Source organism: Botryllus schlosseri, chromosome 13, assembly GCF_051294905.1.
Source record: "Botryllus schlosseri isolate E-star chromosome 13, Bs_hap1, whole genome shotgun sequence".
NCBI lineage: Eukaryota > Metazoa > Chordata > Ascidiacea > Stolidobranchia > Styelidae > Botryllus > Botryllus schlosseri.
The window spans coordinates 24,643,666-24,668,718 of record NC_137248.1 but is presented as its reverse complement, the minus strand read 5'-3'; the positions used below and the strand labels follow the sequence as shown (position 1 = coordinate 24,668,718).

Here is a 25,053-nt window from a genome sequence, read left to right as displayed (position 1 = left end):
GGCAGACGGCGCATTGCCTGATCATTGTGAATCATAAACAGCCAAATGAAACAAAAGGTTGACACCGTGTTATGCTCAACGTGCCGCAATATCCTACGTGAAGCAAGACTGCGTGGGCATTGCATGGTTCTTACAAAAATTGAGATGTAGGCTACACCATTGTCAGAATGAAGCAACACTGTGCGTCACCAGCAGTGTACGCACGCACAACTTCAGTGTTGTCAGCCAACAGCTGCTACTGTTGAACGTTCTTTCTCCATTCTTCTTGTCGTTGTTTGTATATTCATGGTGTTTGTCGACTACAATGGTCATTTATACCAGGCCGATATTCCTTATTTTCGATTCCGTATCCGTCAAGTATCTGCCGACGTGTAGCACGGCCCACTTCTATGCTTTTTGTAAGACACCGCTTACGCAGATGAGATGGCGAGGAGGAGTCTAGATAAACCTTCAACACTTGGGTAGGAATTCTGGTGTCGACCTCGGTCGGACTAGAACCCAAAACTCATTGGTGTTGTAGCTGTGGATTATCCCACTACGCTATCTCGCCACATCTCCATCCTTGGCAAGCTACTTAGTAAAGACAGACACTTTTTACCGGAGAATCAGGGATATCTAGAACTAGATATTCCTGCCGAGAATGTAGGAAAGTATATTTCGTTGTACTACAACAAATTTTAATTATGTTCATCATAGTACGTCATGTACTGGAATTCGTCATAGGGCCAGATTTTGTTAAAATAATATTTTGTCATGTAAAAATTTGTCAGTTTTTTGAGTCAAAAATATGTTTTTTTCAGGGAATATTACTTCGTAAGGACAGACAGTTCAAACAAGAAATGAGGATAAGTAGTACAATTTCAACATTTTTTGGGAAAAGACCTAATTTGCATACGTTAGGTCAAAATTTGGTCACAATTTAGATTTTTAAGGTCAAATAATGTCGAAATTTAGATTTTTTAGGTCAAAATCTTTCGTTTTTTAGGTAAAAAATATCCCAATTAATTACATTCCGCTCAATTAAAATTACAATTGATCCAACTCTGCTGTGTACTGCTGATGAACTGCATCATGGAGAACAATTGCGCACGGACACTATGAGATAACCTCAGATGAGTAGACCCACACAGAGATAATGACGAAACTGCGACATGGAAGAAATTTTATTGTCGAACAATGCAGGAACTTACAAATTAAAACACAGCCTATGCAGTTGCAGTTGACTCATTAAAAGCAGTGCTAAACCGAACTAGTGACACGATCTCTTTTCGTATAAAATGTTCATAAAATTTTCAAAATTCATCTTTGCTAAAAATGTGGTGTTTACTCTCCCAGATAGCCTGATATTTTCGGTTAGGCTTATGAGATCACTAATGACCAATCGGTCGTCATTGCGGATCTTACAAGACACACATAGCACTGTCACCTATGGCGAGCGAGTGTGAGTTGGACGAGGATAGCCATGACCACTAGGCCTATTCAATGACAAGATTACTGGAAAGCAGAAGTTTCAAACGAACTGTTCACCATCGCAACAACAAACAAGTGGTTATTTTCCACTGAGTTGTTGCATTCGGAACAAGGGCAAGAAATGCAGGCCCGTTATTGATATTGAGTACGGGCGAATAGACAGACTTCTTGAGAAATAGATATATACGGTATATGTAGAAATATATAATAGTTCATTTTACAGTTGGAAGTTTTTGTTTGCATTGACATTCATGCTCACAGTGTCTGTAGAAGTAAAACCTTCTCAGCCACCATCACCCGGCATTTCATTGTCTGAGCCATGTCCATTGCGTTCTGTTGTGATAATATCGTGTGGTATTTTGTATAATTTTAAGTTTTCTTGGGGTCTGATTTATGATATCGCTGCGACTTGTAAAATAAGAACATCTGATCTCATTGAGAAAAATCAGAAATCAGTGAAGTCAAATTAGTGCTTCTCCATTAGTGGTAATTGACTGATGTTTTGCCTTTATATTTACCATATGTGTTTGTGATATCATTGTTACGAAAATGATAAAAAATCATTTTCTATAAGGATCGACATAATTTATTGAACATGGTGAGAAAACTATCGCATCATCGCATGATCTGATGGCGAATGTTAAGACAATGTTGAGATTATTAAGAATATTAGGATAATAGTTAAGATAATTTCAAGGAGGCAAAACTGGATGTATATTTTCATTAGACTATGAATTTGTACAACCTGCTGAAGGCTGTCTATAGGAATAGGAAGGATATTTACGCTTTCGATGGTGTTTCAAGACTTTCCGAAGCAAAATGAGATTTTGTGGACATCCGCACACATATGCAGTAATTATACCCATGATAAATTGACAGATTTATAGGAACTACTAAATTGATTGGAACTGGTGATTGTCGGAAGAATGGAACTGAGAGACGATTAAATAAATAAATATATAAAACTAAAAAACATATTCTCCCAACCAGGATATGCGGATGATCTCGCACTAAGCTATCTCTTGTTGAAAGTGCGAAATTATAACCAATGTAGATGGTTATATATATCTTATATATATCTATACACACATACATGTCAAGGTATGAAAACGGGCAGAATTGTTGAGTACATTACATATATCAAAGAGAATTAAAGCGTTGCGATTTCGTTTCAGTTGTCAAAATTTGAATCCCTATTTTAACGGCAGTAAGCCAAACATATGAACATATGCATTGAAGGCAGTGTTATTTGCAATTTATGCTCAATTTGAGATAGCGTTTATTCTACAATCGATGGAAAACTTAATCCATAGAAGCATAGCCTGTGCTGTTGCCATTATTGACAAACTCTGGCAGGCACTGTGATTAACCTTCGCTCCGTCGTGCATAAAACTGTAAACATAGTACTGAAAATACAAATGAAGTACGTAAAGAAACAAATTGACATAAAAAGGAGTCGTTACACGAAATCTCAGAAGTGTAGCACAACGATTGCATTAGGATGCAATCTAACGCCCCACTATCAACAGTAAAATGTACATCACGCCAGCGCTAATGAATCCAGAAACAGGTACGGTAACAAACCAGGCGACTGCGATATTTCGTACCGTGCTCCATGTCACAGCACTTCGCGAACGAAACCATCCTATAGAGACAACAGATCCAACCTGTAAAGAGCATTTAACATGATATGCAGTACAGATGTACGGATCATGGTTTTTCGGGATCCTATTTCCGTATTTTATGTTTAAGTACAGATCCAATAACATCGTGATCAATACTACGCTGCGCATCTATTGCCACTACTGTCATCGGTATTTTATAGTTGTATAAGCCTACCTCGGCAATGCATTGAATTTGTGACGAATGAAATTTGATGCAATGCGAAAATTAGCCGAGTACAAGTTCATATAAAAACATTGTAGTAAACAAACAAAAGGTCACTTTACTGCTCTAGAAAATTAGAACCCAGTTCTGACCCGGATCCGGCACTGGAGCAAAAACGCAGTTCTATCTAACCCTATCTGAATATGTTTTAGTATACAGTTATGTATGACCATTCACCTTGCAATGAGTAGTTGATACCGGGATCCCCACGTTGGAAGCCAGAAGTACAGTAAGTGCGGTCATTAATTCGATACAGAATCCCCTGCAAACAAAAGCAATTTACTCAACTGAAGATTGGGAGACAAATTGCCAATATATATTTTGATTGAATTCCGTGAGAAAAAAAACAAAACAACAACAACAACAACAACAACAACAACAGGAAATCCCGAAATATTTGATACTGCACAGTCATATTTACTTGCGTGTAAGCGCGCTAAACTTTCATGTGGCCACTATTATTGCTAGTATTAATATTTAGGTTGACACATCCGGCGCTTATCTTCTCGTCGGTCAAAAGCACAACGGCCAGGATTTAAGTATCACAAATCAGTAGGCGATAAATGTAAACTTTAATTTGTGTACAGTAAGCTACAAGAACACTGTTCCCAAATCATGTTCTGAGAAATGCAAAATTGCTAACGTCTTGAGGTGGACATATTTCTTGACCCGAAATCGGAAAATTCGAGATGACTGCATTTGACTTGAGTTAACAGTTAACTGACTCGTTGCTTGACAGTTTTGAAATAATTTGACTTGAACTCGCATAAAAATTTGTATAGTCATAAACTGACTTGTGACTCGAGGGTAGAGGTACTTGATCCGGATGTGTAGCCGAATGCTGGAATAAGTGAGTTAAGAATGACAAGTGACCCAAAGTCGGACGGCCCATATCCCAGGTAGCGGTTAAGATCTCGAAGTATTCCGTTGGATTGGGATATCTTGAAATTGCTGGAGGTATTGGCCATCGTCGTGGGTATGATAGAGTACTAACGCCAAATTCAATTTGCGACTACAATGCATTGGATACGATTAATTACACTGCTGAAATTAAATTGCGATTCTAACATTTAGTACAAAGACTTGCTTTTTAGCCCCTCTATGCCATTACACCAGTAACACAATTTCTTCTGGCTAAGAAATCTAACATCAAGATAGGTTGCTCTCCCGGCCCAACACCAGTGCACCAGTAACAGAATTTGTGATGTTTTATGGTAGAGGTGAATAATGAGCAATGAGCATGGTGTTGATTTTTATAGTGGTTACCAACATCGCGACCTAACTTCTGATTTCGGAAAATACGTGTGACTATGTATTTCTAAATGTTGGAAAATTTCGGTTATCAAATGGTTTACAGGTATTAGGTGTCAATATGTAAATACCGCGGCCCGCGGCGTCGGTCAAGCTGGAAATTGGCCAGCTACATATTTTGAGTTTGAGGCTCCCTGTTATAGAATAAAATTGAACAAACTGAAATGGCATGATGGTGCAATAAACCTTTCGCAGCTGTACGCACCATACATACGTACATACACTACGAAAACTTGGAATCAATTAGATGATCGGTGTTACCTGGACGGTGTCAATTTGGTCAAATCGTTGCCAATGGTCTTGATGACTCTCCTGCCTAGAATCCAAAGACCGGCGATAATCCCGAGACCTCCATACAGAAGCAAATACCAGGGTGTGGCCGCGGTTTGGGACACTTCACCCGAATGGTAGATCAACCAAAGCGCAATCAGTGGTCCGATTGCATTGCTGTGAGAAAATCATTTCATTACTGACCTCTGCATAGTGAACAATGATTCGAGTACTCGAATGTGAATCGAATATAAATCCTAATGATTCAACTCGAGAAGTTGGCAGAGGTGGTCAAAGTAGTCAAGGAAGCTACTCAAGTAGAAGTAGAAGTAGCGACGGAAAAATCTACTCAAGTACAAGTAGAAGTACTTCTTCCATAAGCAACCTGAAACTACTTGAAGTAGAAGTAGAATTGACCGAATTTAAATCTACTCAAGTAAGTAAGCAGTTTTCAAAACATTCTTAATTCGTTCGCATGGACTGTCAAAAGCTGCAAATTGAGCTATGCGGAACGTGTAGAGAGCTTGATTCGTATTGATGCATCCCATGAGATATCAATTTTCGACAGAATAAGCATTCTTTCGCATCATGGGATGCAAATTATAGTATTGATATGAAAATGCGATACTAAGCTTTTGTTTAGTAGAATACTACGTTTTAGAGAACATCATGTCATGGCGCCCGACCCCATATGATAAGGCCCCAAGTTTAGGCGAAGAGCAATACGGAGAAGTTGTATCGGATACGGTTTCAACACTTTGCGCCATTGGTATACGTTAATAACAAATATTGTGGATCATAAAATTTATACTTAGTGTAACTTTATTTTCGGAAAATAGAGGCATTGCTACAGTTGCGTTTGTACTTCAATATATGTTCTGCAGACAAAAGAACTGAACGTAATTAGAACTCAAAGTATGATACTAGGAATTGAATGTGAAATACAAATACCACTTCTAAAAGGCGGAAAATATATTTCATATCTTTTGTCCATAAAGCTTCAAAGGTGATCTGCTAAATCAGGTGTAGCGTTCAAAAATGCCGGATTTTCCAGATTAGCTGGACACGTCATGGGCTGCTAGATTAAGATATGATACGTAATTTCTATATTGAAAAACGGTAGTTTCAAACGTTATGGTGGGCCTTATTTACTGTGATGAAATATTTGATATGGGCGACAATGCGGTGTGAACGGAACCAAGCAATCCGGTACCTAAATTATATTCACTGATACTTTCGTGACAACATATTTGTCACTCCATAACTACTGTGCGCGAAGCGCAACAAAATTTCTGGGCTTTCCTTGACTTTTATGAATATTAAATGTTGGTACTTCGTGAAAACAGCCCCGAAATTCCTCAGGCTATCTTACGTATTGGGGGATTAAACTACTTCTACTTGACAAACTGAAAATAGCGAAAATTAAGTAAGTAGATCACAAAATATTACGAAGTAGAAGTAGAAGTAGATAAAATCAGATCTACTTGAGTAAGTAGCAGAAGTAGAGGAAAACTACTTGAGTACTTCCAAAAAGTAGAAGTACTTCGTTACTGACCACCTCTGGAAGTTGGTGATCATTTTTTCGAGTAGTGAAATGATACGTTCCTTGTCACCAAGAGTTAATTTATCAATTAAAATTTTAGCTTCAATACTATATTCCTATAAACCTGGAATGGTTGCATCGCACCACATAAGACATGCAGTACAAAGCTATACGCACTTATGTGGAAATGACATCAGCTAATTTGTGATTAACCAACAGCATTGTCAAAAAGTTCAATGGAATAGGGTGGTCGAAAATTGTCTTTACTTTGATGTAGAATTGTTATCACGTTCATTAGGATGCAGGGCTGACCAACCTTTTCGACCAAAGGGCCACATTCGATTGACGAACTTTTGCGCGGGCCACTATCCGCGCGAAGCGCGAAAATTTTTTGAAGTCATGGGTCAATATTATTGTCACTTGACTATATTGCGGGCCTGCTGTGGATCGCTGGGGTAAGTTTGCGAGGACTGGGCTATTCGAGTGACAACATATTGCGCTAAGCTTGTTGAAAATTTTTACCTTTGATAAATCTATCGCAAATTATTCTGCTTTATTGTAGTGTACGAAGATGTACCAATATGTGAATGGCTGATGGATCTGTCAATGCGTCGGAACTGATATTTTAGTCATCACATCTCAAGTATTGCGGCCAGGCTAATCAAATTTTAGGTTGGTCTTGCAAGCTCAAAATCTGTGCAATCCATTTCTGATGATATTAGAAATTCCGGAAATTACCTCGCGGGCCACTCAAAACCTTCTCGCGGGCCACGGGTTGGCCGGCCCTGTCTAAAAGGGTACATATTTCAATTTACCACACCATTCATATTGATGAGACGTCATAAAGTGATACTACAATAGCCTACTCGACTTTTAGCTTAATGCTCGATTCATAATCGAAGTACTCAGTTACTCAATTTTGCCCGCCCTAGTCACGGCTCGTTCAATTTTATTGCCATGTTTATATGTATTAATTCAATTGCGGTCACTGCCATTCAAAACTCAACGACTTCATCACTTCGAAATCTAAAGCAGACAATCCAACAATCGTCGAGCATTGGTATGTCGAAATTCAAGTTAAAAACAACCAGATTTAACCGAATAAATCCTACTGATAGATCGATCTTGCCTTCCGTCACATGCCACCTGATTTTTATCACTTGTCATTTTATGCTTTTCTCTATTAAATCCAGTGTGTGTATACCTCTTCTTCGTATCGACTTAGGGCCATCGCCTTGGAGGTACGAGGTTTAGTTTTAAAGGGTTCGTGAAAAGTCACTCAAAATTGGCTACAAGCCGAGTAAATATATCCCGGATCCGTCGTTTGGTCAATCCATCGTTTGAGGCAGGGGTTCTCAACCCGCGGCCTGCAGACGAGTCTTTTGCTGCCCGCGACATCATTCAATATAATCACTACTGGCCCTGTATTGTTATGGAAGACCGATGTGTCACATTTGTCGAAGAACGGTTGTTGTAACAAAGCCTAGAAGCCTGAAATGATAGCACGATAGTTTCATCTGGAGTTATACATATCAAACGTTGCTAGCTTGGTTTCAAGCCCAGCAATCCATATTTCGAATTTTTTTTTAAATTGCCGACGACGTGACGGACGCATTGTTCAAAATTGCTTGGAATATCGCTAAACCTAACAATCTGCTAGAGAAGGTATGACTTCAATAAAACTTTCACGCACCGTGCGAATATTCGCTGTTTCCTGAACATAGCAGCAAGTGCTACATCACCTGACAAATTTCGAAGTTACAATTGTCTGATTCAACACTCACCAGAAGAGTAACAGCGATCTCAGTCAATCTTTTATCGCATGTTCTGTAACACGTTGCCGCGTAGACTACTTCAGCCTAGCATTGGACCTATCCATCGATGCACACAGTGCAAACACATTGCATAGCTAATTATCCAGGTGCTTTTTATCAGAGTGGGCATGGGCATATTTCCAGAGGAAATGCTGACGGGACAAACGTGGGAAGGGGACTAGGACATCAATTTGACAATGCTGACTTCTGTAACTATTGGCGTAGGGCTCCTGCCATGGAAGGAAAGGAGAAGAGTTGATTGATTTGCTCAGAAATGACCCCTAACGTCTCAATTCTTCTCATATCACTAAGAGCTCAAAGTGATAATGACGTCAGTAACGAAAAAGTCACCGTAATTTTATAATTGCTTGCTCACGCATTGACACAGAGAGTTCGGTTCTCTGGTGGTGGAAGGGTTTGAAGGGTGCATATACTATACCGACATGGCAACGGATGGAATGTACGCTCCATTAAGGGATTTACTTGCGCCACTTGATGATCAATATTCTCACAAAAACAGCAACTGCAAACTTACGAACGCTCTCCATTAAAGCTTTAGAATACATAGAAATGTACTAAATGCCCGAATAAGACTGATAAATAGGCATAAATTTAATAGTAGCCCACAAATACATGGCGATAATGTTCTGCGCCCCGCAGCGTCTTTTAGTGTGAAAATGCGGCCCGTTATACGAGGGAAGTTGAGAACCCCTGGTTTAGGGAGTAGAATGTATTATAAATGATCCTCACGCCGAAAAGGTGAAGTTTCGGTAGTTATTAGCAGATTTTAGAGTCCGTGAATGAGGGCCAAACTCTATGTATTTAGCACACTGATTTGGCAGTCTTCATCGATTGGCCTTCTTAAGTGATCTTCTGTTGCTCTTCATTCAGTGTGCTTGCCTCATATTTACGTGTTCTAGACCAAGGTGGGTGTTTGATTGAAAGACTATATACTGTATACTCCAAATCGTTCGACGCCTTCTTATCTGTTCATGGTAGAGCAATCTTGCCGTATTTAAATGGATGAAATTCTTAGTAGAACTGAACCGAACTGAACTGAAAGTATGATCGATCATACGCCTACCTCACATCATTTCCGCCATGAGCAAAGCTGCCAAAGCAGGCGGTCAATATCTGGAGCGATGAGAAAATTTGGCGCACAGATTCTGGGTCTTCATCCTCATCCTCACCGTCCTCGATATTAATATTCTCGTCTGCGACCTCCTGCAAGGTAATCGTGGTGTGAAAAAAAAACATTTCGAGCATGACCAGTAATCGTGGCGGTGTTGTAGCGAAAGTAGCTGTGCTATTTCCTGTGTGTAGTTTACATCATTACTCAACTGTTTCCTCTTCGTTGCCCCAATACCACCGTAACTGAATATATGTTGCCTGTTTCTTGTGCATTTTTCACTACTACAGGTCTACTCGCAATGATAAACCTGGGGCCTGCGTTACGGCCAGCTATATGATGCCCATAGTCGGTTTCATATAAAAGCCTGTAACTAAAGTTGAAAGGACTATAAGTCGGCAGCTCATGAATCATAAATACGATTATTGACCCGTTGTAAAAAGGATCGAGATTTTGAAATCAAGAATATCACGTAAGTATAATAAGTGCAAGTAATTATGGTGTAGTTCAATGATGATCTTAGCAAAGGAAACTTATTCTGTTAGCTCCATAACATTCCGAAGTTAAACAGAAATCCCATTACGTCTGTTTGGACATAATATTGCCGACTGAACATGTACGGCCATAAGATATATATTCGGGCGATTGTTAGTATTTGGACGAATCCTGTATTCGGCTCTAATATGAGCATTCGAGTGAATCAGGGAGTCGGATTTTACAGTGTCTATAAACATCACTTGTCCAAATAAATCACTAGCTATTTTATGGCCGTGCAACACAGGGTTACTCAATTATCTTCTTGCTAATCCTTTAAATTTCGGTTCTAGCGCCGAGAAGGAGTCGAAGGCAGTGATGAAGATTTTCACTGAACATACAGATTCGTAATATACACTTTATAAAGTTCAAGTTTTAAAACGCTGAAGCTCTGTACTCTGATTTTGCAAATTAACAATAATGGATTTGGTATTGTCAATAGGACAAAGTATATTATATTGAGGCCGATGACGTCCGGCCCCAACAATGAAAAGGTTCACAGTCGGACCGCGGTCTGCTAGTTGAGCATATAGCCCTGGTAGAGAAATAACATGATGAGCTGGACCGCCGTTGCATAAAGCTATGTACATTCGATTTCAGGAGTGTCGTAGTGTCTCTTCTAAGCTGTACTTCCATGCTCAACCTGTGTGAACAATAAACATCCAAAATACAAACCTTCTCTTTTCGGGCTGCATCGTACAGGACTGAATCGGATTCGCCATCCCCGTCGTAGGAGGAATCGGAAGCTTTTGATGTTGTTGAGAGGTCCTGCAGAGAAGGAATGTCTCGAAAATAACACGCAACCATATTTAGACCCAAAAACGTTAAACATTTTGGGGATATTTATATCTACTTGAACAGTTATTAGGCAAAAACATTACTTTTAACAAATCGGAGTTTAAAATGTAGCTTTGGATAGTTTTGAAATAAGTTTGTATGGTTTTTTTGAGTGAAATTTCGTCTGAAATAAATCCTGTATGTAACTGAATATATATTTGACAATTGCACAGTCTACTAATATTGTCATTAGTCGTTCTGCGTTAATCAGGGAGAAGTATGTTGCATATTGTATATGCTCTCAGGTTCGAGCCAAAATACTAGAGTTAACGTGTACGATTAGAGTATTTAGTTGTTTGTATCAAGGTAAAACCATATACAAAGATTAGAAAAGACAATTGTGTAATTTATCCCATCCAGATTGTCCTAATTATTACAATGACAGTCAATTTCCTATAGCTGCTCGTGGCCATTCTCTTTTTCATTTGAACGTCCTGGAATCTACGATAATAAAGCTGCGAAAGCCGATTCTCTGCCGCAAGAAGGAAAGCCTCTACATCAGTGGTTCTCAACCGGGGGTCCACGAAGCATTTTCAGGAAGTCCGCGAAGCCTCAGAATAGTTGATAAGCTAATTTTTATGTTTTTAAATTCGGAAAATCCCGATGCAGTTTTGCTTCATTACTAGTAAAACTCCAGAGCTCACATCAACAGAGCTGAGATCAAATATTCTACTGTGCAGACACATTTTACTTGCTAAATTGCCAATAGCCTACGGATACAAACATTTTCCTGTTTAGAGAGGTTTTGTTGTGGATTGTGGAAAACAATGGATGAGTAAAGTCATCACGGTGACTTCGAAATGTTTACAAAATCCATTTCTCCTGTGATATATACAACCATTTTTGCATAATAACTTCAAGATAAGCTGCTAGATAGAAGTGACCAGGCCCAACGTTATATGTGCATTAAAAAAATTGTTTGTCAATTTTGGTGCCATATTTGTTGCGATCATACCCAAATGTGTCGTTGGAAGCAGGACCGAAACCGCACTTCGACAGCCCCCCCTAACGTTGGTCGTGGGATCAACTAAACGTCTGTGGGCTTGACCCCCAATACCCTCTATCACGTTGTACGTTATTGCCGCTACTTGTCAACGAGATGTGCTCTGTATAGTGAGTCAGCTTATCTTGCCTAATCGCGCGAAGCGTGAAAATTTATATAAATCATAATTGAATCGTCAATATGATCGGGAATTACATATCTATTGTTATCAAATTTTCTCCTCTCTTCGCTGCTCCCGTAATCAGATTTACCAGTAGAGCTGAGGGAGGTGTCTTGAAATATGTAGGACCCGCAATTATTAATTAAACATATTAGGGAGGAGCCGTTGGCACAATGACTTCGTTACATGATATTATTTCGTGACCTCCTGTCTGCTATGTCAAAACATATTGAAATCGCCCATCGCATGTTAGGCGTAACACTTCATGTCTTGGATGGTTGTGCCGCGCCAGTGGCCGTCGTAGAAATGCCGATTTCTATAAATCACGCGTTTTTTCCTGTAGGGAAGGGTGCCCAGCAATCAAAATATTTGGAAACCTTAAATCACGCCTACAGCGAAAATAATTTGAAGAAGTTACATGAATTTAAAAAATACTTTATAATTTATGTTAATTCACGAAATAATTTCGGGCCCCCTTCGGGCTCGCCCCCCCCCTAATCGGGGGGTTTAGGGTGCGGCAGTAACGGTCCTGGTCGGAAGCGTTACGCGTGATTATTACATTCGCCACCTCCTATATTTGTGGAAATGGATTTTCGGCACTCGTTAATATCTTATCGAAGACGCGGATTTTTAAGACTCGTACGACCACGTATTTCAAAAAATGCAATTGCATAATTTGCTTTGAAATAATAGAAGTCAACCCAATTTCTACATGGATAGTATATGATCTTATTTTCAAGAAAAGTCACTTTGTGGTTTTTATCACTAAGCCTACAGCTATCATTTGCACAAGACAGATGACGATTTCACGATAATTGAGCTAAATTTGAACAAAAACTTTGTGGGGGTCCGCGGGGACGGTGACGGTCCGAAAGGGGTCCGCGAAGACAAAAAGGTTGAGAACCACTGCTCTACACTCTTGGAATAATTCATTAATGTTCCATGTCGCTGTTCTAGGTTGTTTATAACCGAATATGTTTTGTATCGTTCATCGTTGTCGGTGTCGTATCTTACCTGTCTACTTGTTGTTTGTTTCTGTTATTATTACTTCATACGGATAAATAGTTCCTACATTTCGAATTTGATTCACTCTTTTACTGACGTTCACTGCTGATGAGAGTCAGTCGTAAAACTTTTAGCGAATAAATTTACGATATGAGGTTATTGTTTCGCGTTAATCTGAAGTTCTGTACCCTAAATGAGCTGTCCAATTGTGAAATTCGGCATTTATTAAGATTAAAATGATTATGAAATGAAACATAAACTTAACCTAAACGTGCACTTGGCAGGTGAATTGACCTTAGTCGTGCGTGACGTCGGGTGAAGATATGAGCCATTACCATAGAGACTGTCCCCAGTGTAAGAAATAGTGGAAAATGCTGCAGTAAGAAGAATGGGCATATATCGGAAACAAGAACCAATCCGACAAAACCGATGCCAAATTCTGATTCCGCGGTCTCAGATTGCCCCTAATCCCGTGAAACATCGCTGGCATACCCAAAGAAATTTATTGTTTGTACTGTGTTATTACGAGGCCGAGCACTCCTCAACGCATTTCTCAATAGAACTTCCAATTTCAATATGGGCGAGGCGCATGTCTTATTTTATGAAATGAACCTGTTTGCTTTCGTACAGTATACATCCATGAAAATGGTTCGATTCCGTGGTGAGATTGCCCAATAAAACGCACCTATCTTATCAACACATTGCCTCATATTATTGGTATTTGCCTAGCTGAGTAACATTTCATGTAAGGCCGGTAGCTTGTCTGTACGAACATACTGCTTCAACTTACGTACGATCTTTCCACGAGAGCTTTGGATATATCGACATTGTCTGCACCTGTCAGTCCTGCAACGTACGCATATGTTATCGTGGATAGGGCCAGAAGGTCGAGAACCTCTATTCAATCACAGTGCATATGTGACCGACATTCGGAAACGTATTTCGGATTCGGATTTAGTTTACGAGACAGAGTATATTTTTCAGCGTGATTTACTACGGCTTGATTTCGGAAAATCGAACAAGGAATATTATATATTGGGGCTACTATCTTGTTTGGAAGTGGGATATTGAACAATCAAATCACAGAAATATGTTATACATCAACTTCAAGTTAGTCGAAATAAAACCGATGGACGCCTTGTATCATCGGGGTATGTCCATCGGATGTTTGTCAAGGGCGAAACATTTCATATTACCAACGCCGCCAATCTACGTTTGGATATTCCATGACATATTGACGTAATCACGTGTATCAAGTTACGTTGTCGACACGGCTACGTGTGACTGCGGCATGGGCACGCCACATTTGTATCATGGCTACAAGTATTTTACACATTTGATCTGGTATATGTCGATGGCCTTCGTATAATTACGGATATGCCAGGCGTCGTAATAAGAATTGCTTGGTTCAAATGTCCCACTTAAGAGAAGCACCGCGTGACTACACCTGTAGTCTAATGAGCATGTATTATAATATCAAAATGTAATTGATACCATGTCTATAGTCCGACATTTATTGGGGAATATACTTAAATCACCAAGATCTTCATAACTATAATGACCAAGTATAGCAGGTAGAAGTCGTATGATGTGCAATATGACTACAGCTCCGAACAATGTACATGTACATACGCTGAGCAAAAGATCCCAGTTGCGTCTGGTTACCGACAATTATTAACAATTGGACATGCGTAATTGATATAGAAAAAAATATTTACCGTGCGTGAAACTCGCTTCCCTTTCAAAGTTATAATCTGATCTGTTGTCGACTGTGTCCTGATGAAAAAGTAACACAAGTCGCAAATCGTCTGATGTTCGAAACAAAATAGCAACAGTCGTCATTGCACATTGTCTACGTTTGAAAATAATATGTTTACAAATTTCGCAGCACCGCTAGACAACCAAACTGTGGAATTTTTGGTGCCATGTTGGGAGGATTTGTCCGCTTTTCTCGAGAAAAGTGAACGATCCTCCGAGGACGTCCAAAAATGCCAAAATGTCTTCCTTTTCGAATCTGGCTGGATTGGTTTTGAGCATCTTGCCGCTTGTATATAATTTCACTGATAATTCGTGTAAACAATTTCACGATCTCCTAAAAATGACCATTCCTTTTTGACAGCAGATGAGGGAACCGCATATAATTCATGGGCAGAATTTGAAAAATATATTTGATTCGTTTTAATGTCTGTTTTAGTAACTTGTGATTTGGTTTGGTAACTTTTGCCTGCAACTACCACGAAAATGTAAAAATCATGAATCTCAAATTTAACAATCCGTGCAGGCAAAGCTGCCCGATTTTTTTATGCTGAAAATATGGTAGGCCTACACTTGGCACTCATTATGTATTAGTAATGTATTTGGTTTCGGAGTTGGGTTAGGTTCGTGTTAGGGGTTAGATAAGGTTTAAAGATAGTGGTTAGAGACAAATTCACCAGGTAACTAATTCATTGTTAACTTGGTGGCGAGAAGCAGTTATAGGGCTCTCAGCACTTTTCAAACATACCTTTTTTCGTCTGAGAGTGTTCGGCGTCTGATAACCGGAATCGCTGAGCATACCGTCAGGACACTTGTCCGCTTTCCGATGCAATGTCTCGTTGAAATCGTCAGCGATGTTCCTCCCAGATTCAGAATTTAAAGTTAAAGCCATCTGATCTATACACCATCAAAAGAGAAGGCACAGATGTACAGATTGTACACTGTACGGTACGATGTAATCCAGCGGACTGTGTTTCCCTGTTACATTAATGTATCGTAGCGCAAGCCCACGCCATACATAGTTCACGATTCTAGTGTATGCGTTTGGTAATCTGTTACCTATATGTGGATTGAGATAAATGCTCCCTGAGTCGTGAATTGCTGGTACATGATGTATCAAAGTGCTCGATAGTATCTGTTTGGTTTCATGTATCGCACAGTATCGTTCCAGGGAATCTAAATACATATTAATGTGCGTCTCGTCTACAACAGGGTTTCTCAGACCGGGAGACTTTTCGGAGTTACGCGAGCAACTATATCCAGATCTGTCGCTGAAACAACGCTACCGATATCAGCCAGCTGTTATATTTGGACTAGAAGTCTTATGCTGAGCTAGAGCGAGTATTAATAGGGACGTGTAAATATTGATGGACTAAATAAGCTTGATTTATTGATTCCGTGTGAGTAAAGGTTTTCGAGAGAACTCGAATTTGAACAGGAACTCAAATGGATAACACAAATTTCCATAACTCAGAGGTCGTTTGCACGCTATTATTGGCAAACAACCGGCAGGAACGTGACGGTGCAAAATATGGAAGCCATTAATATATTATTTACATCACCAACGACGAAATTAGAAGTAAAATCCATTATTGTGATAAATTATTTCTGGCTCGTACATAACTTGATGATTTCTTTCATCACAACACCCATTTCATTAATACAGTTGTGAAAACACCGAGACTTTGCGGGCGCCTCTGTCCGAGAGTGACAAACACACTAAAATGATCCAAACAGATTCCAAAGTGAAACCATTATTGCTAAACGATAAACATAAACAAAGCAATCTAATTGAAGATTTGTAAGTTACACATAAAATCTTTTTGCTTCCATAAACTGGGATTTGTCGAACGAATGAATTGTCGGTCCCTTGACAACGTACACCCGAAAGTCTTCGGTTTATAACGAATCTATAACTACAATGCATGTTGGAACGGAAGCATACTATTGTTACCCCAAGAATTAAAAAAAAATCAAAATACATGAATATATAGAACATCATCATATGCAACAAGAATATATATACCTTTTATTTCTTTCCGGCGTAATCTTGGCACGACTATTAGTCTAACTGTTACTCCCACAAGTATCATCACAGAGACTGTTACCAAAAATATTCCCCACAAAGGAATATCGAGTCCGAGTACTAAAATAGAAATATCAACCTTAGAACCCTATCCACGCCATAAACTTCTACTTTAAGTGGGCGTAGAAGTAGCGATTCGCAATCAATATCAAATCTTCTGTAAGTGAGGGTAGAAAATGAATGTCTGGAAAGCGGAAAGCACTGAAGTATGTAATACAACAAGTAGATTCAGTCGAGAGGTCGCACATATTTAGCAATTGATCGGCAGTGACTATAGTTCGGAAATTGCAGAGTGCCTCTTCCCGATTAACGCAAAATGATTTATGACACTACAAAAAAAGTGAAATTTGGAAACTAAATTGAGTAACTGTGATACTAGGAGTATAGTATACATCCCGCGATTCACAATTTCACTCATATCACGGCCAAACCAATCTCAAAACTATAGTCGGAAAAATCATGACCGCTTGAGTAAGTATAGTTCAAAACTTATTAGGCACTCCGAAAAAGTAGTAGGCTACTTCGATGCTTCTGCATCAGTAGAATATACTGAAACCCAACTCTTTACACGACTGGATAGTATAATATTTATCTACCGCTCTAGCTTGTTGAATGTAGGGTGTAAAAAACTTACGGGGGGCTCCGGTGTAGAAGATCGAAAAGCAATTGATACCAAACGCAAAAGCGTAGAAATAAGGCAGAAAACGCAAGCCGTTTTTCAGAGGCTCCTCCTGAAAATGTGTAACATGAATGAGTCAGGGAAAGTTGTCTCGATACATTTCATCCATCATACCTTCTCCAATATAAACCTTTTTACAAACATGTACAAAGACACGGTCATGACTCCTGACAGAACGGGTGATATGAACCAGCTCGCCACTGCAATGAGAAAAATGATCGAAACGGGATTATAGTGGTGATTGAAGAAGTCCCACTGTACCAGAGGTGGGCAACGGGCAAACTGCGACTCGCGAGCCTCGTGCGCTTGTTTGAGCCTTTGATTGCGGCTGTTTTAATGATTGCAAATGTGTTTCGCGAAAGGTTTGACCTGATTTTGAATTGGTGCATTCGGTGACGTATTAACAATACGCGTATTATTGCTTTCGTGGTATTTGTTTCTTTCCTCACTGTTTACGAATTTAGAGGAAGGCAGCACCGGGGCCTACGATCGTAGGCCCCGGCAGCACTACATGACTACGACTTCAGGGTTAGAACTAGAGGTCGACCGATATTGATTTTTACAGGCCGATACCGATACCGATATTTCGACGCTCACAAGGCCGATAACCGATATCATAGGCCGATATTAATATGGAAGGAGCAGAGAACTATTTCGCCACAAATATTATATATTAGGCAAGGTGGCACTTGTTCATGCCACAGAAAGGTGAACCACAAACGAGAAAACTGAAATCGAAAAGACTTTTGCTTAATTGTGAACATTCGTTGAAATTTGGGATAACCCGAAAATCAAAACATGATACAGAATTGCAGATCAGTTCAGAAAAGGTAGATTGTAGTTAGATATAAAATATCGGTCGCGATATCGGCCTAGATTGGCCGATACCGATATTCGAGAAATTTCCAAATATCGGCGCCGATAATCGGCCAAGCCGATAATCGGTCGACCTCTAGTTAGAACTTTGAAATTGAACTCTCAAATCGAGTTCACATATAAACGTTTTACGCGCAACAATGGTGCATGGTTCTCAATCAATGATGAATCATTGTAATCAATCAACAATGATCTTGGTAATTAATCACAGTAGCACTGGCCACGAGTCCACGACTTTCACGATCATTTCCTGGCTATCAATGGTGAATACGGCTCATTCATTTGTAGCAATAACTGTTGAGTTTGGCCATGAATATGTCATTAAGCGATAATTGCAAGAAAAGAAAGTAAGGACAGAGCTTTAGAGCAGAACGGGATACAAGTTTGCATTCAGTGATAATGGAGGTAAGCCACTGTTCCTTGTTATATGTCAAGATTCTCTCAATAATTAAAAAGCTATTAACTCGAAACGTCATTACGAAACCAAACCACAAAACTTTGTCATGAGTTCCCGAAGAAGACAGATTTTACGGAGTAGTAAGATTACCGAGCGGAAATCTTCCTTACATGCTCAGCAGCAATATCAGCCTGATCCCAAGCACGTTGCAGTCCAGGTGGAGACGCGCCGCATCACCAAATATTAAAAACTTTTTCCGATAGCCTATATTCCGCTGTGATGGAATAAATTCGTATTTTTTAAATTTTTGTGTTATGGCTCTTTGAAAACTAAGATTTTTGATGTGCGGCTCGCGCATGAGGAAGATGGCCAGTCCCTCCACTATACTATACTATACTATACTATACTATAATATACTATACTGACTATACTATACTATAATATACTATACTGACTATACTATACTATATTATATATTAAAGTGTGTATGGTACTTCAACAGTGGATCAGACTGATAACTTGGCAGTTTTCTGATATGCACTACTTATTCAGGGGTCTTCTGAAATTGCACCTTGTTGTATTGTTATTAGACCTTTGCAATTTTAGAAGTAGCCATCCCGGAACAACTGCTAAAAGTATACGGCCCATCGTCCCAAAGTACCTCATGCAATTCATTAATTTTGAAAAGATCTTCATTTTCTACTTCCGCCTGAAGTGGTTTTGACATATTTTGGAATTCGCTACTTGTACCTGTACTTGAGAAGACATATATAAGTTACGTTGCTTCTACTTCTAAGTGAGTAGAAACGCTGACTGCTTTGACCACCCCTGTTTAATTGTCATGGACACGCGTGAAGTGTTGTTTTTATATGGGTTTGAAATTTCTATTGGACTTGTAGTCGAGTAGAAATTCAAGGCCATACTTACATCTACTTCTACTTGAGTTGTAACGCTGTCAACTTTGACCACGTCCGCATATATTTGTGCTTGTCGCATAAGAAATGCTTTAAGGGGTCAAAGTCGTCTTGGCAGATTTTGCTTACCGATGAAACCCAGTTTGCCCCAATTCACTCCGCTAGCTCCAACTGCGACAATCGAGAATCCGATGCAAGCCCCCACAATGCTATGCGTTCCCGAAACAGGCAGTCCCAGCACGGTTGCAATGAGTTGCCATGCCGCGGCGCCTGAAAACAAGGATATACCGTAATGAGAAGACTGTACAATGTACAATTATGTAAACAGAGACTTAGGCAGCAGCGTAGGGTGTAAATCAGGTAAAACGGCACTAATACAACAACTAAACAAGCCATTCTATCTAAACCGTTGGGTCGCGATTTCTATAGGGAATAGTTTTACTGCGCTGCGATTGCGGAATTGTTATGCCAACAATTGGTGCGACAGATTTATTTGTGTCGCATCGTGCATTGTTTCACTGTAGGTAACAAAGCATATTGTCACATTTCCAGGAGATTTTGAGGGGGTCGCGATGCCCTTACATGTAAATACGTGGAATTTCACTGCTAACACATTGCTACAACACCATTCGATTGATACCCGTCATTAAAAATTCTGATTCCTGTAGCATCATCGCAACCTGCGACTCACAGACGATCTAGTATACTCCTAACTGAATATGTCTTGTACTTTATCAATCTGTATTTATGCGCTATGTTATGTTTCACTATTTCAGGTTTGGGTGCAACAGTGCAACAGTTACTCAGTTTGCGCCAGAAATTTCGCAGAGGGTTAAGAAGCGATAGCGTAAGATTGAACTCGATGCCACCGAGAAGGAACGGTAGGGGAGACCGGGGACAAATGTAACTAGGGGCAAATGTAACTATCGACCTCACCGCTAGTAGGATGGAGAAATCAGCTTGATATTTTAAGTGCGCATGCAGTAGTTATCTCTCCTATTAAACCTTGAGTTACGTTGAGCTACGATGCGTAACCCCGGAATAATTTGCAAAAAACGAAATTTTTGACCCTTAAGTAAAGTTTTTCTGGTCTGGAATAATTTGTCTAGACAAATAGCACCTCAAGTAGTTACAACGTAATATATGTAGCTGGAACAATGTTACTATAGTCTACCGTGATGATAGAAAGAATGGGACTTGCATCGCCGGGAAGGTACTATACTGAGACACTAATCATGGTCGAGCGTGTCAGGGGCAATCGTAACACTCTGTTACTTTCGCCCCGTTACAATATGTTATCAATTCTGAATGTCTTTATTCATATGTTGGTATTACCATTCATCTACTGCAGAATAATCTTGCAACAGCCAGAAGTTCACCAGAACAGATACTACCTTGCGATACCAATTCTAACATGACCATCTGTCGAAACGGCCATACAATAGTGGTGGTGTGAATCTGACGGTTCGGTTATTTTCGTGATTCAACCACCCTTTCTCATGTTGATCGACTTTTCGTGTGTCGAACTTCAACGGTCATGACTGAATTCTCGTCCTCTGACTTTGATCATGGCCCACTTACATTTTGATATTTGATGTGAACAATTTATTTTGATTTTATACAGCACAGAAGAATGCCATTATAGCTTTGACGCCACACAATGTTGCGTCCTCGTTTTGCTATACTATCATCGGCCCATTCAACCAAGATATGTTAGCCAGGTCGGTTTAGCACCTTCGCAGGTGACCGAATGACCAACCCATTATGCACGCTGAACAACAGAACCTTGGTAGAAGAAGCCGAATATGTGTAGGGAGATGATGGAACGAATGTGTCTCTTGTACACTTTAAGCTTGAACAAGACACGAAGGTTGATATTGCATTCAGATGCCATAAATGCGATGGGGCGTAGCCTGGAAGCGTTCAAACGTCTCTTCCTTTAGTTTCATGCAATATTACAATTTGTGCTTCCGTTTTCGTTGTTCATTTCGTTTGGGTTTAGTTATAAATAACACTGTTACAATTGCCCCGCAGGGGTGGCACAATTGCCCCTGGGTACAGGGCGATTGTAACATTTGAGCAGCGATTTTTGCGACCTAAAATTCCCATGATTGATTGTTGATTGAGTTCCAATTTAGTTTTTATATCCACTATCGAGTTGCTGGCTGCTTTATATAAAACTTTGGAAGTGAAATTTCCACGAGAAAAACGCGTAATATTGGAAAATGCAAAAAGTGTTACAATTGTCCCCGGTCTCCCCTACAACTCGCGATAATCATTAGCTGTAGTTTGAATTCGGTGGGTGACTTTTTGGGGAAATGGAAGCTACGAAATGATTTTCAGTCTACATCAAACTTTAATTTGGGACCACGTCATGTTTAAAGCACAGTGTCCCTGTAATGAAATCAACTAAGTGGCGTCTGTGACTGTTACAAGTTGGCATGGAAACGTGCGAACCTGTCTCTTCAACTTCTAATGGCAGGTACCGTTGTGTCTATTAGAATTAGCCGTTACAACCGAAATTGCGAAAAAGATGCGATAACATTGATATTATTATTGTGCCTACTGTTTTCTAATCAGCGTGATGTAGCCTACGCCAATTTTGAAACAAATTTGAAGCCATTTCCAGGCCTGGTAGTGGGTGGACAGGAACGAGATTTATGTTAATACCTGAGATGTCACGTACCGTACACCTACCATGCTAGCAGATCACATGTGGTAGATGCATGCCGCAGACCTATTGGGTCTATTTAAATTTGATCGCAGGTCTAAATGGCTCGCGGCTTCAACTTTGGACATTGGACACTGGATGTGGACATTCATCCTAAGCTGTTGTGATGTACATTTATCTTAGGATGTGTATGTATATTAGCGAATAATTACCCGCCATGAACTCGATACATCAATAATGCATCATGCCTATGGATAGGCGATTGAACATTAATTCGTACTGACCCAGCCTGCTTAAGTTACACTACTATGACAGTTCTAAACCCAGTCACATTTACGGCTCTATACATGACCCTGTGACGTTTCTAACAAGAATTTCTGTTATCGCGGCTGGGATTGCTATTCTGAGATCAGCTTTACTACAGAAAAACTAACTCACATAAATCTAGTGTTGATTATTCGAGCTTATGCTCCGACAAGTCTCTGTTTTCCCGGTCGTTCAAATATTGTCTCTAACTAAACTATCGTTGAGTAACGAGCATACGCGCTTTCGACTGTAGGACATTGAGAAATACGTCTCGCCTTCACAATATAAACGTCATCTTAAACTCCAAGAACTTTTCGCATGCAAGTTATAAAGAGTTAACGGAACAGTGCGATATCTCGACAACTAAAACTAGCTTGACTTTAGTAACTTGGCAAAGGAGGGATTTTCGCAATTACTTTTGTACGATGTATCATGGATGCCATATTATGGCCAGAGTTGGTAAAAATAGCTATTGTTAGTAATCAAGTAGAAGTAGAAGAAACGCCGTAACTTTCTGTCAATTATTGAAGCAGAAAAAACGATTTCCAAGACGCGTTAAAACTACTTCTACTGGAAGTTGAAAATGAAAGGTCTGAATTAAGTAAAATTAGTTTCTAGAGGTACGTTTAGTCGAGGTTCGATTTGGTAGATTTCATGCGGTTCTTAAACGATTTCACTCATAAAAGTGGCGCAAACTTATCTCAAAACTACTTTCTACTTTTGTGAAATTTCAGCAGTGTTGCCTAAAAAGCTCTTCAAGTACAAGTAAGCCGGTCGAGCAATTCGGTCGCTACGCGATTTCGATGTAATTCTTTACGGCACTGTAAAATACTTTCGATGGTATTTTTCGCGAGTAATTGCCCGCTTCAGGGCACATTTCAAAGACTCGTTTTAATTATTTTGAAGAGGTATTTACTCTGTAATATGGCGGATATTATCTTCTATAGAGCACGTGATACGCACGTGCGACGCACGATTTACGACACTTGAGAAACCACACCATGCTGCGGCTGTTTCATTCCATATTTCCGTCGTCTATTACTAACATTGTGCAGACACTGCGAACCAGATTTGCCCAAGATAATTCTATAGTTGTCGAATTTTGCTCATAGAGGGAAATGCCGGTAATCTCATTTGCGTACTGTTTCTATGCTCTAAATTTAATTCTAAACTAATTCTGGATTTCCTGGAAATGTTAAATGAGAACTGTATCATGTGAAACGACTCGAGCTTCGAAGCTTCGTGTATAGACATTTGCCATTCTCATTCTTGTGATTATGAACTCGTTAGTACTTCGTTACAGTCAACACAATTCTTTGGGCTCGAGTCTCAACACTGTGACTTGAACTCGACCCCTTACTCCCCGACTAGGACTTGAACTTGACTCGGTAGTGAATTGAAAATGACTCGACTTGTCACGAATCGAAACCATAAAAGTTAGATTGACTTGTGACCCGGAACCTTGCGACTTGGTTACAACCTTGTGCCATTGCACATCTTCACCAGCAATGGTTGGAGTTCGCACAAATACGAACCATTTAGTGGTTGGCTTGGCAGCGACCTTAGGAAAAACATTGATTTCACGTTGCCTACCGGTCATGGCGCTAACTTCACCAATCATGAGCAGTTCCTGGCCATCCTCGGTATCGTTGTAGATTGTGACGTCGATAATCCCCTTTCGTATGGTTTCCCCGACTTTGGCGCCGAGCAGAATGGCTCCGAGTGTTTCGAATATAGAAGCCAGAATACATGCCTAGATCAGGAAATAATTGCAAAATATTTCTGATCGTGTCGTACTGTCGTACTGTACTCTGAAAATGGGGTCGCTTGAAGTCAGACTTGTACAAACTACCAATCTAGTTAGTAGACCGTCAACAAACTACTGTTTTTGAGTAGTTCTAGGTTCTAGTTCTAGTTCTAGTTGCGTATTTTCAAAATCCAGTAGTTTGTGCAAGTCTGCTTGAAGTTGCATTGGTGTTAACAGATTAAATTTCTTACCGTTCTCAAAGTCAAGACCTTGGCTCCGACAGTAGTACCAAAGCTGTTAGCGACATCATTGGCTCCAACGGCGAATGCCAAGACGAAAGCGACAATAAATCCGTATATGAGAGTCCACAAGTATTCTTCGGGTATCCAATTCGAGGTGGTTGTTAGAGTATTAGGTGAGCCCACTAAAGCAAACGTTTTCAAGATGACATACACGGTATTGGTGTGTGTCAAAGTTACGCGCGTTCGTGGAAATGACATTTCTGTCAAGTTGTGTTCAACCCGCGGTGTATCGAAATAGACATGGTCTAAAAGACACCGAATTATCTTTAACTGTGATATAGAACTGGCATTCTTTCCTTTGCGGTCGCATAAAGGGTACATTAATACTTTTATGACGTTATAATCGGTACTCGACTC

General features: G+C 39.8%; 2 protein-coding genes and 1 long non-coding RNA gene across 3 annotated transcripts in view; 2 read left to right on the top strand and 1 right to left on the bottom strand.

Moving 5' to 3' along the window:
• Positions 1-25,053, top strand: part of LOC145453684 (cilia- and flagella-associated protein 43-like) — a 252,286-nt gene that overhangs the window by 59,977 nt on the left and 167,256 nt on the right. The gene's annotated exons all lie outside the window — the stretch shown is intronic.
• LOC145454571 (sodium-dependent phosphate transporter 2-like) overlaps positions 1,146-25,053 on the bottom strand; it is a 26,553-nt gene continuing 2,645 nt past the window's right edge. The window contains exons 2-15 of the mRNA XM_080332564.1: positions 24,646-24,818; positions 24,241-24,400; positions 19,800-19,940; positions 17,598-17,683; positions 17,439-17,535; positions 16,745-16,864; positions 15,467-15,615; positions 14,682-14,739; positions 13,754-13,809; positions 10,634-10,726; positions 9,380-9,519; positions 4,930-5,115; positions 3,535-3,619; positions 1,146-3,137 (exon numbers count right to left, since the gene is read on the bottom strand). Coding sequence (XP_080188690.1) covers positions 2,979-3,137; positions 3,535-3,619; positions 4,930-5,115; positions 9,380-9,519; positions 10,634-10,726; positions 13,754-13,809; positions 14,682-14,739; positions 15,467-15,615; positions 16,745-16,864; positions 17,439-17,535; positions 17,598-17,683; positions 19,800-19,940; positions 24,241-24,400; positions 24,646-24,818 — 1,703 coding nt within the window. The 3' untranslated portion in view covers positions 1,146-2,978. The remainder of the gene's footprint in view (positions 3,138-3,534; positions 3,620-4,929; positions 5,116-9,379; positions 9,520-10,633; positions 10,727-13,753; positions 13,810-14,681; positions 14,740-15,466; positions 15,616-16,744; positions 16,865-17,438; positions 17,536-17,597; positions 17,684-19,799; positions 19,941-24,240; positions 24,401-24,645; positions 24,819-25,053) is intronic.
• The window catches only part of LOC145454572 (uncharacterized), a 24,452-nt gene continuing 19,363 nt past the window's right edge, over positions 19,965-25,053 (top strand). Inside the window, exon 1 of the long non-coding RNA XR_013920171.1 lies at positions 19,965-21,968. This is a non-coding gene — a long non-coding RNA (uncharacterized LOC145454572). The remainder of the gene's footprint in view (positions 21,969-25,053) is intronic.